General features: G+C 36.1%; 1 protein-coding gene across 2 annotated transcripts in view; it reads right to left on the bottom strand.

Moving 5' to 3' along the window:
- Window positions 1-706: 706 nt before the first annotated feature.
- The window catches only part of LOC123673575, a 493,067-nt gene continuing 478,773 nt past the window's right edge, over window positions 707-15,000 (bottom strand). Inside the window, exon 10 of one of the 2 annotated variants that reach the window (XM_045608160.1) lies at window positions 707-1,415. In XM_045608160.1, coding sequence (XP_045464116.1) covers window positions 1,101-1,415 — 315 coding nt within the window. In that variant the 3' untranslated portion in view covers window positions 707-1,100. The remainder of the gene's footprint in view (window positions 1,416-15,000) is intronic. The other variant, XM_045608159.1, reaches the window with a different exon arrangement.

Raw genomic sequence — 15,000 nt, 5'->3', positions numbered from 1 at the left:
TCGCTTGGTAGACCAATGAAATTGGGCTTTTGAGTCGTTTCTATGGAAAAGCACATACTATGGAAATTAGCACATACTGTCAACGGAGGCCATTTTGATTTGAATCAAGTCCATTACTTGAATTATTGAAATTTGTGCAGTTTTAGGAAAAGTATAGTGTGTAACATGTGGAGAAAGTTCTTTTCTCGCTCGTGTGTTTGCGGCACTCGCCTTTCCTGCTCGTACCACAAACTTCCACACTCGCGAGAAAAGTTGGACACTCCCCACTTGTTGCACACTATACTATTTCCTAAACACACGAGCGAGAAAAGGACTTTCTCCACATGTTGCACACTATACTTTTCCTACAACTGCTATGAAAAGTAGCGTATTCTCCATAGCTTACTCAATTTCAAAACTATGTTCTGCTCATACTGTGGGAAATATTATTTCTCACAGCACTCTGCCCACACCTCGATTGGTAGACCAATGAAATTGGGCTTTTGAGTCGTTCTACATGTGGAGGAAGCCTTTTTCTCGCTCGTGGGTTTGTGACACTCGCATTTCAGGCTCGTGTCACAAACTTTCACACTCGCGAGAAAAGTTGGACTTTCCCCACTTGTTGCACAATGTACTATTATGTTCAATTTGGTGTAGAAAAGATTGAAATCGATGAAAAGTTCTTGGACAATGAACTTTTTTGCCGGTGAGTGTAGGTTAGGGGATAATGTAATATTCGAAGAAAATTAATTGATAAATTGTTACTCACATCTGAATATTAATGAGAAATTCCAACAAAATAATGTTGTTCAGAAGATCAGAATATTATGCGGAGACATTATAAAATTTTTGTACACTTGTATTCACTGCTAACAAAATATCGACATTTCTCTTATAATTCTAGGATAGTTATAATATTTCCAAAGTAAATCGAATGAAAACATGGAAGAATAGGGGTGTCAATGTCCATATAGGCAAGTTCATCAACTATTCGTCTATTTACAGGGCCATCACGAAAAAAAAAGATCATCTTTTATGTCAACGAAATAATTTTCGTCGAACTTTCAGCGGCTTCGTGTATTCATCTCTCATTTCGAAAGAACGTCCATCACATTGGCTAATTAATGTATCGTGTGACCCGGAGTTTTCCAGGCGTCTTGTGCTCCGTTATGGGGAGCTGTGGCCGCTAAGGGAGGAGGAGATGATCCCGTTTGTGGCGTCGGAGTGCTCACTATGCTCAGGGCGTGCATTATACAGGTCTTTGCCGTCGACTCCACGTCCATTAAGTCCTCCAACTCTTTATCGTTACGGGAGTTCAGGGAGTCAGGGGTTCCGGTCAGGCCGTTCCTGCCATTCTCCATGTTTTCCATGAAGTCGTCGTGGTCGGCGTCACCGTTATCCTTCTCCATGCCGTTGACGTCTTCCAGCTTTTCGTCCTGTAACAAACAGAAAGTTTTTAAAAGCTAGCAATGCCAATGGTGGAAGTTTGGGAAATATTTCGTTTATGAGCAGTTAGTTTTTTGAACTATGAAGACACCGATGAGGAAAAATTATCGTGGAAAATACCATAGAGTAATAAACATAGATATATATTCTTTTCAGAAAGAGCAATACAAATTATTAACGGGGCATCATACATTTCAACGTATGATACAAGAGAACAGATAAAAACCTCAGCAAAAACTCTGCCTCCCCGTATCGGTGTAGTGACTAGTTTGTGTAAACGTTTACAGTATAAGCTGACATAATTTATATTGAAGGACTTCCTCTTCAACCAAAACAAAATTTTCTTCATCCTCTCTTTTCATCAACGGTTGACGACTCTATAATTGCCAATTGGATCCTAAAACAAAAAAAAAAAGAAGCAGAAAGGAGTACTAAATATTAGTTTTCATTATATCGATTTGAAGTTAGCGACCCATTCTAAAAAGAATCTGAAACTGAATGGATAGCTTGGAAACCACCATGAAATTTATAAATCGGACAATTATTCACCAAGTGGTCAATGGTTTCTTCTACACCACACTCACATAGTGGGCCATCAATAGAATGCCATTTGAAGAGGGTAATATTACAACGACCATGACTAAGTCGATTTAAAATACACCAAATTTTCCTGAAACCTAGAACTTTTTCTGAAGGATCAACGATAAGACTTTTGTTGAAGACGTTAGAAGAAGTCCATTCCGAACGCCAAATTTCCTTGTCGCTTTCATTAGATTGAAGGAAGGAATTAATCCATAAAGGTTTGCGTGATTTCAATCTAGCAGTTCTACAATCTGGGAAGTAGGATACAATTAGAAATGAGTTCGAGTAGAAATGAAATTTATCCCAAAATTTCTTGATTGCAACCTGTCTACGAATATGAGGTGGAACTATATGTGATAGCACCGGTAACCAATGTAAAGGTGTAGATCTAATAGTTCCACCAATAATTCTCATAGAAACGTTAAGCTGTGCATCACTTTTATGAATATAAGCACTCTTGAACCAAACAGAACAACAGTATTCAGCAGCAGAAAAAACCAAGGACAAGGCTGCTGTACGAAGAGTACTGGCATCAGCACCCCATAAAGATGCTGCTAATTTTTGGAGGATATTATTCCTCGACTTCAATTTCAAACGCAAATTTTCCAAGTGAACCTTGAAATTCAAAGAAGAATCAAGTTTAACTCCAAGATATTTGGGAGCAAAATTATGATTCAAGACGGAATTAATGAAAGTTACTTTCAATTTTCTGTATTTTTGTTGATTATTTAAATGAAAACAGGATACTTCTGTTTTATTTGGATTAGGGCATAAGCGCCACTCAAGAAAATATTTTTCCATAATTTTCAATAATTCCAAAATCAGAATGACGAAACAAAAGAGCAATATCATCGGCATAAATGAATTTCTCAGATGAAGTAACAGGGATATCACACAAGTATAAATTAAAAAGTATGGGGGACAAAACCGATCCCTGCGGAAGACCATTATTCAACGTTTTGAAACTACTACTTTTGTCATCAACAAAAACTCGAAGTCTCCTATCAGACAACATGTTTTTGATTGAACGAATCATTTTTCCACAGTTCAAATGATCATGTAGTTTTTTAATTAGACCATCCTTCCACACTGTGTATCAATGTAGGTATTGGTCAGATGAAAATCCAAGATTATTTTGTGAGGTGCATACTTAGCGTCACCAAAAGTTAAATCTTTAACCACACTATATAGGTTATAGCTAACTAATTTATCAATATTATATACTATTTCTGAATGGAAAACGTTATCAGGAATGCTTTTTAAGAAATTAATTTGCCGTTAAATGTCACATAGTATTCAGAGAACCTCACGTGATATTTGTGATATGATATATGCTTTTCGAAGTACCTATTGAGATATTGTTCTCTGAAAAGAGTTAATTTTTTTTTTTTTTCAGGAACGATTTAATTTGCTACCATTCTTTCAGCATATTTAGAGTAGGAATAGGATAGAAATTCAGATTATCCCATTTCATATTTGTACACCCTCAACAAGTTGAAGGATCTTCGAGCGTCGATAAAGAAGAGGTGAAGACCAATATATCTTCCGATAAACATCATTAGAATCATCTGGAAAAGCCATATATCAATTTTAACAATCTGTCAATACGATCAGGGTGGATGTCGCGAAACCTGCCGCATACACTAGAAAAGCAGCCAATTTGTGGCGGATATTGATGTTTTTTTTCACTTGGATGATATCGGGGACCCTCAGATGGAGGAAGTATAAAGGAATCGGCGATAGTGTTGGTTTAAGGAAAATCTACTGTATTGATTCAAAAATGTTTCTGCGTTTATACGAAGGAAAACCTTCATTATCATTATCGCAAAGGTAGTGGTTTTTTACTGAATGAAATTCTGGGTATCTGGCATTCTAGAATTGTGTTATTTATAGAAGTTGATCTTCCATTTTCTTGTACTTCTTTAATTCTAGAATTAGGCATTTTTTCAAGTCTGCATTCGAGGGTACAGGGTAGCAATTTAGTACTTTCTTTGGTAACTTTTTTTGAAGCATTCTCTCAGTTTAATGTAATAATCTAGTTATTGTCCCCTGTAAATATTTGAGATGGTCAACCGGATGCTTGGAGACCTATTAGTTTCTTCAAGTTTCGAGGGCATGACAGTTTCAATGAATTTACAAGGAACGAATTGTTATTGTACATATAATGTAAAAAGGATGTGTTATTCTTCGAGGTGTCGAAGATATGTCACGGAGTTGTAAATCTTGAAGAGATTTACTGGGAGGTTGTGAAAGTTCGAAGACAATACGGTCGTACCAGATGTGTCACATCTGTGTATCAGGTTCGAGTCCTTCGAGAATATTCGATTTCCAGGAATCCGCGAAGATCTTTGTGTGCGGTACGGCAAAATTCTTATTGGACTAGGGGATGGTACTTTCCCTAAGGGTGTGGTCAAGCCGAAAGAAGGGAGGTCGATATTCGAGACAGGGTAAGTTCCAATCGGCAGAGAGTTCAGTTCAAATTAAGCCGAAGACGAGTCAAGTTCGGTCGGTCAACTTAAGACGTAAGACGAAAAGACGGTTCGCGGACTAAATTAAGACGAGTTAGAGACGAGATGACCGAAAAACTTGGAGTACGACGAAGACGTGATAAACGAAGACGTTTCGAGTAATCAACAAACGAGTTAAAGACGAAATTCAGTACCGTAGTGAGGAACTTGTTAATTAAGACGTAATTAGGATCTTCTCAATACTGAGTTTGTACTGTATAATTGTGGCTTTGTAAATAGATGTAAATAATTCAAAAGAGTTTAATTATTACGAATCCAACAAAGTCACGGAGAAAAAGACGAAAGGCCAGGTAATCGAATCATATCTCTAGACGATCAATTAACCAAGCCTACAATAATGCATGAAGAAATCGTGAAAAGAAGGTAAATCACTTATTCTTAATAGGCTGCTTATGATATCATCGCCAATATTTATGAAATTATTGTTTTCGCAATGAATAATCATAATTAAGGATTTAGTCGTTTTTGTATTGTAAAGGTTTAGTGAATCTACATCATGAAAGTTATTCAATATAAATATAAAAAATTACATATTTGTGTCTATTCCTTCACAATAATATATCTTTATGATATATTTAGTTAATTTTTGTCTCGGAATATAGACAAAATGTCAGTTTTATAAAAACTCTGAATAAATTATTCTGTATCTTTTTACGAGCTTTTATAGACCAAATTCCATTTCTTTATGGTGTATTAGTGTCACATTGTCACAGATATTGTTATGCAGTGATACATAGATTGCATCAGAGAACGAAAAAAATTCACATATGAATGAGAGAGAGAAAGAGGAACATAGGAGTGGGATGCATGATATTTGCATTGGCTGATCGGAGGCACATAATAGTTCTGATTGGATCTACATATTCAACTAATCAATACTGGATAATTGTGTAGTCGACTGCTATCCCAATAAACCCCAAATCTTAGTCTTCTCAATACTATTCCATCACATTCAAACTTCTGTATTCCCTCCTTCATGGGTACGTCAATCTTTCTCTATTTAATGTTGGAGTCACGGCTTCAATACTAGATCTCCCAAAGGTGCATCTATGTAATATTTGACCTTTGGAAGTAAGTAGATAATCAGAGTTAGTAAGTCAAATTTCCACAGCACATGCACAACTTGCATCTATCCTGCATTTAATCTTTCGGAAGGCATAATTCTGGATACAACATGATGAATTAGGATCAAGTTCCATACTTCAATTTCCGGTACAAAGTAATAGATGATCCAAATCGAAGTCATTTGAACTAAAGTGTTTTATAAGGTTCCCTAAAGGTAAAAGTGTTCACTGAACATTTTCTTGTGATGAAATAGAATAGCGGTCGTTTCTTGCCTCAACAACTCAGAGTAAGCCACCAGTAATTCTTTGCAATAACACTGAAGTTCACCGAATCCTCCGATTACCTCATTACGGCCATCAAACGAAGAACAAAGGCGTTTTGAGGAACCTCATCCTCATTGTATAATTTTGAGAGCAGTTCTGCAACAAAGGAAGAATTAGTTGGGTGACCATTATCACCCTCTTCGAGGCAACGAGTACTTAGCTCTTGTCACCAGCCCCTTGGGGGAAACCTTCTGGAGAGGAGAACGTTTCCTTAATTGTGAAAACTTAGAAATGCGGAATGTAAGTAAACCAGCTCCGGGGTTCCCCTGATACGTCACTTAATAGGCCAACACGACTTCTCTCTGCATTATTTTCATTATCGCGATCTTGGCGGTGTCTTCCAGAAGTGTTGCAGACGGGAAAATTACCTGCTTCGTTGTTTCCAAGTGTATGTTTCTCTTTAATCCTGGATGATACAAGAGTTTTGCATGTTATGAGTATGAAAGAGATACATCGGATATTTTGTTTGTGTCTCCCCAGCAACTAACCTATTTGAACACTTATGTTATCTGTTTACGAGTTGAAGGATTTGTATATAAGACCTCATCAAGCAGCTTGAATGTATTGTATTTTTGGAGTTTTTTTTCGCAATACAGGACAAAAAAAAAGACTGGGCCACCTAAAATTTTGCTGAAGTTTGTAACCTAACCTAACGTAATCTAACCTAACCTAACCTAACCTATTTAAACACTTATGTTATCTGTTTATGAGTTGAAGGATTTGTGTATAAGACCTTATCAAGCAGCTTGAATGTATTGTATTTTTGGATCTTTTTTCGCAATACAGGACAACCAAAAAAAGACTCGGCCACCTAAAATTTTGCTGAAGTTTGTTGTAGAAGAACTTTCGTAATTGTCCGTCGATTCCAATTGATTCTACGTCAAATTGAAGATAAATTCTTTGGTATTAAAACAAACTCCAGAAAAGTTTTCCAGAAGTTTTGATAGCTTCTTTATACAGGGTGGAAAAAAAAACAAGTTTTTGTAGTCCAATTTCTTAACACCCTGTGGAACAATTCGGGAAATTTGTAGTTCACTATCAGTTAGAGTTGGAAATATGAAAATAACAATTGTAAAATGTACAGGGTGTTTTTCCAACCTGAAATTATCAAAACGATTTCGGTTTTCGTTCGTTATCATTGAATATCTGAAATTTTCAGGGAAAAAATTCAAACCTTGGAAGTCATTCAGTTCCCGTCTACAAAGAAAGCAAAAAATTCTGCAGATGTATCTATTTATTTAGAAATTTGAATTGTAACATTTTTATTCACTTCACGCTCTAAAGCATACTTTTGAAATAAATAAAAATTCTGACTTCAGTAATGCTTTTTATTTCAATAATTCGAGATACATGGGAGTTGAAAGGAATTGAACGACCTGCTGAAAATTTGTTTTGTTTTTCTCAACTCTTTAAATACCTAACTTTGAAGAACTTCGTGAAGTTCATGAAGACACATAAAAGAAAGAAACCATTTTCTTGAAGTAATGATTTCCACCTTTCTCCGAGGAAACTCCCTGTTTCCTCTTGCAGCAAATCTCTGAATAGAAAACGGTTTTCAATGAACTCAATCCACTTATAGATAAGCTCAAAGCGTTTCTCATCCGTTTCATGTGAATACCATTTCGCGAGATCGTTCGTTTTCCGTGTTATTTTACAATCAGCAGGCTTTTACTCCCAAATCTATCGAACACATGTCCTTCATTTCAATGCATTACACCTCGAGTGATATTCCACTGGAGAATGAAAGTTTGGCTAGATACTGTCTATTAGGAGTGAAGTGGGTTCAATACTTTCGGAATGAATTAGAATTTTATCTGCAGGCATTTCTTTTCGTTTGAGGACTAGTAGAAAAATATCGAATGGACTTTCAGAAGACAATATTAATTTCACTCGAAAGATAATCACTTCTTTTTTAATGGAATGTATATAAATGATCCAAAAACGCGTCCTTCCACCACGTCACTCAATGAGTTCTGAGCATTGACATGTTACATTCAACAAGTTGAAAGTTGATAGGGGAGGACAAGACTTTTGACGATGTTTGTAGTTAAGTCTGGATCGATATATTTTAAGTAAACTGATGCTACATCACTGATGCCGAGACGGATGCACAATTAAAGCATTGGTTAAGTGTTTGTCAATCTCAGCTCAATCGACAAAGGTTGAAAGGTAGTTTGCTGACGATGCTCAAAGCTCTGGTTGCCCGAATCTGGAAATTGTTTGAGAAAAATTGAAAATACCAGGAAATGATTTAGAGTCATCATAAATTGAAGTTGGAAGACAAGGCGGTGAAGATCAAGATATTAGAAGGCAGTGTATTCATTAATGTAGGCTTGGTTAATCGATCGTCTAGAGGTATGATTCAATTACCTGGCCTTTCGTATTTTTCTACGTGACTTTGTTGGATTTGTTATAATTATACCTACTCTTTTTAATTATTTACATCTATTTACAAAGTCACAATTATACAGTACAAACTCAGTATTGAGAAGATACTAATCACGTCTTAATTACAAGTTTCTCACTACGGTACTGAATTTCGTCTTTAACTTTAATGTTAATTACTCGAGTCGTCCTCGATATTTCATGTCTTTGTCTTATTACAAGTTTCGGTCGTCTCGTCTTTGATTCGTTCGCGACTCGTCTTAATCTTGTCCGCGAACCGTCTTTACGTCTTAAGTTGACCGACTGAACTTACTCTTGCTTCGACTTAGACCGAACTTGAATTTTACTCGTCTTCGACTTAACTTGAACTGACTCTCGACTCGAACATACTTCGTCCCCTGACCGCAACTTACCCCGTCCACTCTGAATATCCTTCCCTCCTTCCGGCTTGACCACACCCTTAGGGAAAGTACCATCTCCTAGTCCAATAAGAGTTTTGTCGTACCGCCCACAAAGCTCTTCGCGGATTCCTGGAAATCGAATATTCTCGAAGGAGTAGAACCTGATACACAGATGTGACACATCTGGTACAACCGCCTTGTCTTCGATCTTTCCCAACTCCAGTAAGTCTCTTAAGATTTACAACTCCATGACATATCTTCGACATCTCGAAGAATTACACATCCTTTTTACATTATATGTACAATAACGATTCGTTCCCTGTAAATTCATTGAAACTGTCATGCCCACGACTCTTGAAGAAACTAATCAATCTCCAATAAAAAATATGTATAAAGCCCAACCGACCCTGTTCACCATGAAGAGAAATATAATATCTACATATGTGTATGATTCAGAATCGAAAATTATGTCATATCATCAACCAATTCTGGCTACGTTTATGAACATATTAAATAACGCAGGATGGCAGTATATTTCGGTATTCCGGTACAATATTGACCAATCATTGAATACCAACTAAAAAAAAACGAAGGCACAAAAACAATTCGATATAGGTAATCATTATCTCCATGGAAGTATTTACTTTGAATTTGATGTATATTTCATCATGCCTGGCGTTGTTTGGCCGCAAATGAATATTTCATGGGACCCACATAATTGGAGCCAACATATTGTTTTCCATTATGAACTGATGCGAATAATTTATATCTTTTAATTGGCTTTCAAATTTTTCATTGCTGTCTGGTCTCGAATTGAAATATCCAATACGGAAACGGTGGGTATTATGGACTTTAAAAATATCATGGGTTTCAATCATTCCTGTTTATTATTAATAATTCCATATGCCTTTTGATTAATTAAAACATGACATATGCAACAATACCACTAGGGGTTTTTTGAATGAACCCGTTTCAGTTCTCAATTATTATTGAATGATACTAAATGAAACTGAAAAAGTACTTTGGCGACCATAAAAGAGTACATATGGATACTTCCTGAATGGTTTGTTCATCTAGGAGAGGAGTTTTGATGATATGATCCTCCATACACTCAGCATGAATAATCGTATGATGATTTGACATATAATTTGCGCATTAAATTGTCGAAGTCGAATGATATTCTTCAAAAATTAGCTGGTTCTTCATGGGGTGCTGATGCCAGCACTCTTCTGTTTGGTTCAACAGTGCTCATGATCATAAAATTGATGCACAGCTTAACGTTTCTAAAAGAATAATCAGTGGAAGTATTAGATCTACACTTTTACATTGGTTACCAGTGCTATCAAATATACTTGGCCCCATTTTTATCTGTACTCTTGTATCTTGTATCATAAGTTGAAATGTATGCCCTGTTTACATTTCCTCTGCTAATACTGAGTTTTCATCTACACATGCCTTATTTTTTGAAGTTAATAATATTTTGTATTGCTTTATCTCGAAATAATATATACACATACATGGTTATTCACCGTGATGGCTCATTACCAAGGGAAAGAAGGTAGGAATTGGTGTTCTTTTTGAATTTATGAAGGTTATATGCCTCGGGGAACACCTCCCTAGGCAATGTGTTCCAGAGCCTTGCTGTTCGTTGGATGAACGAGTCTTTGAAAAGAGATGTTCTGCAGGTCTCCAACGCGACCACAAAGGGGTGTGAAGACTGAACTTGACGGGTTAACCTCGAAGAGACTGCCAAATGAGAAACGATCGTTGATATTTCAGAAGAGCATCGCCCATGAAAATATCTATAAAATAGAGACAGATCTCTAACTTTTCTAGGGTGTTCCAAAGTAGTGAGCGAGTTTGTAAGCGAGGCATTACCGACGAGACGAATTGCCCTTTTTTGGACAGAATCCAGCAGTTTCAGAATATGATTAGGTGCCGCACTCCAAACATGGGAAAAATATTCCAGGACAGGTCGGTTCTGTGCCTTATAAATCACAAGTAGCTGACTGGAAGTGAAATAGCTCATAGCACGAAACAGAAAACCAAGTTTTTGGGATGCACTTTTGGCAACCGATCTCACGTGATCCTCCCAAGAAAGGTTATTGCTGATAGTAATACCAATCATTGAGATGGATGACTTCAAAGGTATAGTTACTCCTGACAAGCTTATGTTGGGCATAGTGAGATCAGCCTTTCAAGAGAAAAGACATGCTTGTGTTTTGTTTGCATTGAAATGCACCAAGTTATTGGATCCCCATTCAAGAATTATTGCCAAGTATTGTGAAATCAAAACCAAAAACACGGTTGCATTACGACTGTACGAAATCAGTTTTGTCCGAATTCCTACAAGCCCAACACACTCTCATGGAAGTCTCTCAATTTAGTCTGTTCAATATAAATATTTGCGACGATAATCGTTAACATTGCAAAATATGAAGTGGAAATAACGCTGAAAACAGAAAAGGGTTTCGACGAAATCGAGATATTCGATATGTAACAATCAATTTTCAATTTCACTGTATTTGTTATGGATGCAATCATCTGGGAGTATTTGAATCCCTGTTGTTTCACAAATGATTGTATAGGGAATATTGGTGGAATTATTTCCTGGAAAATTGGGGTTTATTGAGAATCAATTCACTTCGAATGTAATTTCAGGGAGGTCAACGCAGAATATTGAACATAACTCTTTAATGAACTGCAGTGTTCGATCCCTCCAAATCTAAATACCATTAAAATAGATACTTAAAATTCATGTTTCAATAGAAATGATTTTATTATTTTCAACGTTATCTATCATATACTAGTTTAAAAAATGTCAAGAAAATGAAATTCATCAAGAAATGAAGTATTCAGCGCGTGGCAAATGATAAGATTCAAAATTTGGTATAAAAACAAATTTGTGTTACATTTGAAGACGACAAAGAGGTTGACTTGGAAAATAATGAACCCAGATAAAAAAACCTGAAAATTTTTTAATTTACACTTTTAATACTGTTATGAATTCACCGTCAACTCTACTTCCGACAGAAAACAGCTAACTCAAAGAAATATGAGTTTTGGAAACGGGCAGAATGTGGCTGAAACTTTTCTAGTTCATACTGGACTTTAATAAAGCTCAAGTTACAATATCCATTTCAGTTGTGATGTCTCCACAAGGTTGGCAATTGAAATCAATTGTTGATAAACCAATACTTGCTATATGACGTCAATGATATGCGTCAATGATATACTATATAAACTAACGGGTGTTTTTTTTTCGAGGTATCTAACTTTAAGTTGGCGTTACTGTTCGAGATGCCGACCGATTTAACAGCTGTCAAGTGATTTATTCTCAGTTTGGTTTGGCAATTCATCATGAATAGACTCACGCCTGAACAACGCTTGCAAATAGTGCAATTTTTTTAGAAAATAATGGTTCTGTGCGGAATACGTATCACGCACTACGTCCATTTTATTTTGTTTACCGATGAAGCAAACTTCTGGTTGAATGGCTACGTCAACAAACAAAACTGCTGCATTTGGAGTGAAGCTAATCCTCAAGTGTATGTCGAAACACCGTTACATCCAGAAAAACTGACTGTTTGGTGCGCTTTATGGGCTGGTGGAATCATTGGTCCGTACTTCTTCAAAAACGATGATGGCCAGAACTTTACAGTCAATGGTGATCGGTATAGAGCCATAATTACTAACTTTTTCATTCCTGAATTGCACAACCATGATGTCCAGGAGCTGTGGTTCCAACAAGACGGCGCAACATGTCACACTGCTCGTGCCACAATCGATTCATTGAAAGACACGTTTGGTGACCGCCTAATTTCACGTTTTGGACCTGTGAGTTGGCCTCCAAGATCTTGTGATTTAACACCGCTAGACTACTTTCTGTGGGGCTATGTAAAGTCATTGGTCTATGCGGATAAGCCACAAACCCTTGATCATTTGGAAGACTACATTCGCCTTGTTATTGCCGATATACGGCCACAAATGTTGGAAAAAGTTATCGAAAATTGGACTTCCAGATTGGACTACATCCGAGCCAGCCGTGGCGGTTATATGCCAGAAATCATATTATTTAAAATGTAATGACACAAGATTATCTTGCGGATAAATAAAATTCATGCCAATCGAATAATCCACCGTTGTTTTATTGCAATTTAAAGTTTTATAGCTCTAAAAAAACATCCTTTATACAGTGTCGAGAACGGAATAGGACATTTTACCGATCGAAGAATTGTTGTCGAAACTTTCGTAAAACGCTTGTAAGAATTCCACGAATTAGAGTGTGGTTACAATACTTTTAGTACAAATCAGGGAGATACAGTGGTTGTTCAATAAGATAACTGCTCAAATATTTATGGTGCTTTTAAGGAATTGTGTAACATTCTCAGCGCTTCGCCTCATGAAATTCTATTCGTGAGGCAAAATTTAAATCTGATTCTCTACCCGATATATTCCATCGGCAATGAAGAAATTTGAAAAATTAAAATGGCTTACTAGCCTAAATAGGTGATAAAATTGCCAATTGGTGAACCAATTATATTACGTCTAAAATAACGAAAATACGTTTCAAACCGTATGAAAAGTGAAGTATCCAAATTGCTTCTTGATCCTAAACGAATAAACAAGAAGAAGTGGAAACTTAATTATTATTCGACACATAATCGGAAAAAACTAATAAGAGATGTACCCCACAGACAACTCGAAACGAAAAACAAATAAAAGCTCCAATTTCAACGAAACAAATCTGGACCCTGCAGTTATTTCTGCTCCCCGATTATGCCAGCTTATAATGTTCATTCAGATTAGGTATTTTGCTTTTCTGGGCTCACGGAGAGATGTCAAAACGGATGAAAGCTTGATTTCATTAGGCAATTTCCGTTTCATTGTGCTCTCATTTTTGTTTTCTCTGACAATTCATCTTTTTCAGGCGACAATCGTTTCGGGGAATCTCAAAATAATTCCGGAGAATTCAATTTGCTTATGCCAAGGCAACGTGACCTGAAAGGCACAATCTTTTCATCTTATGGCTATAACGAAGTTGTTAATTTATGGGAATAAGTATTACGACAATTCTTGAAACATAAGGCGCTACTCAAGATAATTCAACCCCCTGTGGCACCGTCGATTTGATTTCAGTACACTTGAAAAATTTCAATTGAATTTGGTTGCTAAATCAAAGATAATGCTTTTAAATTGACTAATTTTTTGCACCCAACTGAAGTGTCTCGGGATCGAAGAAAGGTATTTTTTCGAGAGAACTTTTTTGATTTTCGATTATGCCAATACGTAGTATTATAGGATTGTTTTTGGTTTCGACCAAAAATATATAGGGTGTTTATGAGTAGATCCTGAGCTTAGGCAACTCAAATTCATCAAAACTCAAGATTTTCAAATTACAACCTATATTTTTATTCTTTGAGTTAATTCTACGTAAAAAATAGGGTGAGTTTCTTAAGAGGGATTACCACCATGTGGTTTTCCTCATATCAGTCAAACTTTAGGAACACATTCATTTCTCCTCTGGCGTTCCTGGGATGACCAAATTCTTTCGGTGTACGAAGTTGTACATACTTTATCTACTTTCTTTTTACCAAGCATATAAGCAGAGGGCAGTACTGTACGATGATTAATTATTTTTTCACATAATTATAGTTTTACCCCTTTTGTAGGTTTTATAACGAATATTTCAAAAATGTATCAGAGCTTGGTACATTGAACATATAATAATTTATTGGCAAGAAAAACCAAAAGTTACCAACAAATTTTTTTTCATTCTCAAATTCTTGTTCCAACCAAAAACAGTCTTATAATTTTAAGTATTGGCAGAATCGAAATTCAAAAAAGTTCATTCAAAAAAAATTTTTCTGCGGAAATATTCAAAAAAATGTGGGTTCTCGTCGTCACAATTTTTTTCATAAGAACCCTATTAACTCATGAACCGTTTAGTTTTTATCCAAATTATGGCATATTGCGAAATTGTCATCAAATAACTTATGGTGTAATAATATACTGGGTGTGCCATTTAAAATAGGAAAGTAGTAGTCTGTTTCAGGTATAACCGGAAGTTGTAGAGATCTGAAAATATTCAAGGGAGAAAGATCGTTGTCTCAAATATCATCCTGCAAATTTTTAGCTCAAAATAATGATTAGTTTTGTAACGGATGTTTTTTTCGAGGTATAAAACTTTAAGTTGGCATTACTGTTCAAGATGGCGACCGATTTAACAGGTGTCAAGTGATTTATTCTCAGTTTGGTTTGGCAATTCATCATGAATAGACTCACGCCTGA

This window comes from Harmonia axyridis, chromosome 2 (assembly GCF_914767665.1).
Source record: "Harmonia axyridis chromosome 2, icHarAxyr1.1, whole genome shotgun sequence".
Classification (NCBI taxonomy): Eukaryota; Metazoa; Arthropoda; class Insecta; order Coleoptera; family Coccinellidae; genus Harmonia; species Harmonia axyridis.
Note: the sequence above shows the minus strand (reverse complement) of the source record. Positions and strands in the feature narration are given on the sequence as shown.